This window comes from Pteropus vampyrus, unplaced genomic scaffold (assembly GCF_000151845.1).
Source record: "Pteropus vampyrus isolate Shadow unplaced genomic scaffold, Pvam_2.0 Scaffold124, whole genome shotgun sequence".
NCBI lineage: Eukaryota > Metazoa > Chordata > Mammalia > Chiroptera > Pteropodidae > Pteropus > Pteropus vampyrus.
Window position 1 is genome coordinate 1,509,303 of NW_011888905.1, and position 1,299 is coordinate 1,510,601.

The 1,299-nt window shown below is 64.4% G+C and overlaps 1 protein-coding gene across 1 annotated transcript in view; it reads left to right on the forward strand.

The window, feature by feature from the left end:
• UBQLN4 (ubiquilin 4) overlaps nucleotides 1–1,299 on the forward strand; it is a 13,710-nt gene that overhangs the window by 2,875 nt on the left and 9,536 nt on the right. Inside the window, exon 3 of the mRNA XM_023534299.1 lies at nucleotides 1,054–1,283. Coding sequence (XP_023390067.1) covers nucleotides 1,054–1,283 — 230 coding nt within the window. The remainder of the gene's footprint in view (nucleotides 1–1,053; nucleotides 1,284–1,299) is intronic.

Consider the following 1,299-nt stretch of genomic DNA (forward strand, 5'->3'; position numbering starts at 1 on the left):
CAGCGGGTGCCAAGGCCTGGGACTGCAGATGGTAGGGTGCTGAGGGCATTGTGGCTGGGCAGGGCCCCGTGGGGAAGGGAGACCCGAGGGAGGCAGGTTTGCGTTGGCCTCAGGAAGCTCCAACTCCTGGCCCCGGCCGCCTGGGGGCAGGGAAAGACCGTCTCCGCAGAGCTGTGGCCCCCAGCGCTGGACTCCTCAGAAGACAGGTTCTGTGAGGGCAGAGGTTCGCCATTTTCCGTCGTGTCCAGAGCAGTGTCCGGCACAGAGTGGTCACTCAGTAAATACTTCCTGGGTGGTCACGGAGTCCTGTCTCAGAAGAGGCAAGCTCGCATTTGGGAGAGGGACAGGCACAGCGTCCCAAGTTGGATGGGAACCAGAAGTAGCCACGCTCATTTTCTCTGTCACGTACCGCTGTCCCGTGGAATTGACTCAGACCACCCCCGGCTGAGTGAGCCTTTGCCTCCGAAGAGAAAGCCCCGTCCCGTGTCTCAGGCTTAGTCCGGCCGGAGACCCCGGGATGGGGTCAGAGGGGGTCCCAGCCTGAACCCTTTTCCTCTCCGACATGTCACCAGGAAGCACAGGATGGTCTTGGTGGGGCAGACTCACCTGGCCTTGAAAGCACGGGCTGGCTGTGTGTCCCCAGGCAGTGAGTCTCTGAGCCCATTTTGTCATCTGCAAAATAGGGACAGAAGTACCCCCCTGGGACTGCCAGTGTGGGCGTGAGGTGACTCGAACTCTGTGAATTCCTTCGCCCGGTGCCTGCGCGGAGCAGGTGCTCAGTGGCTGTCGATTTTCTCTTCTGCCTCCGCGGGTTTCTCAGAACCGTTCTTGCTGTTGCCTTGTGCTCCCTGACACCTCTGCAGCCCCCCCGAACCTGAGGGAGGGGAGCCGCGGCCCTAACCCCTTCCGGGATCACCGCACCTCGCTAGGCAGAGCCCCCCGGATGGCCCCAAAGGGGGCAGGGGTGGAGCTTCGATGGCAGCGCAGGAAGGGGGTCCTGCCGCCCTATTCTTTGTCACTGTGGAGCCGACCCTGGGTCCCCATGGTCCTGAGGCATGGTCCCCTCCTCGGGCCAGCTGCCGCCCTGGCCGCAGGGCCCACCGCCGTATGTCCTTCCCCGGCAGACCGTGGAGCTCGCTCGGAACCCGGCCATGATGCAGGAGATGGTGCGGAACCAGGACCGCGCCCTCAGCAACCTGGAGAGCATCCCGGGCGGCTACAGCGCCCTCCGCCGCATGTACACGGACATCCAGGAGCCCATGTTCAGCGCCGCCCGCGAGCAGGTGGGGCCGGGCGGGG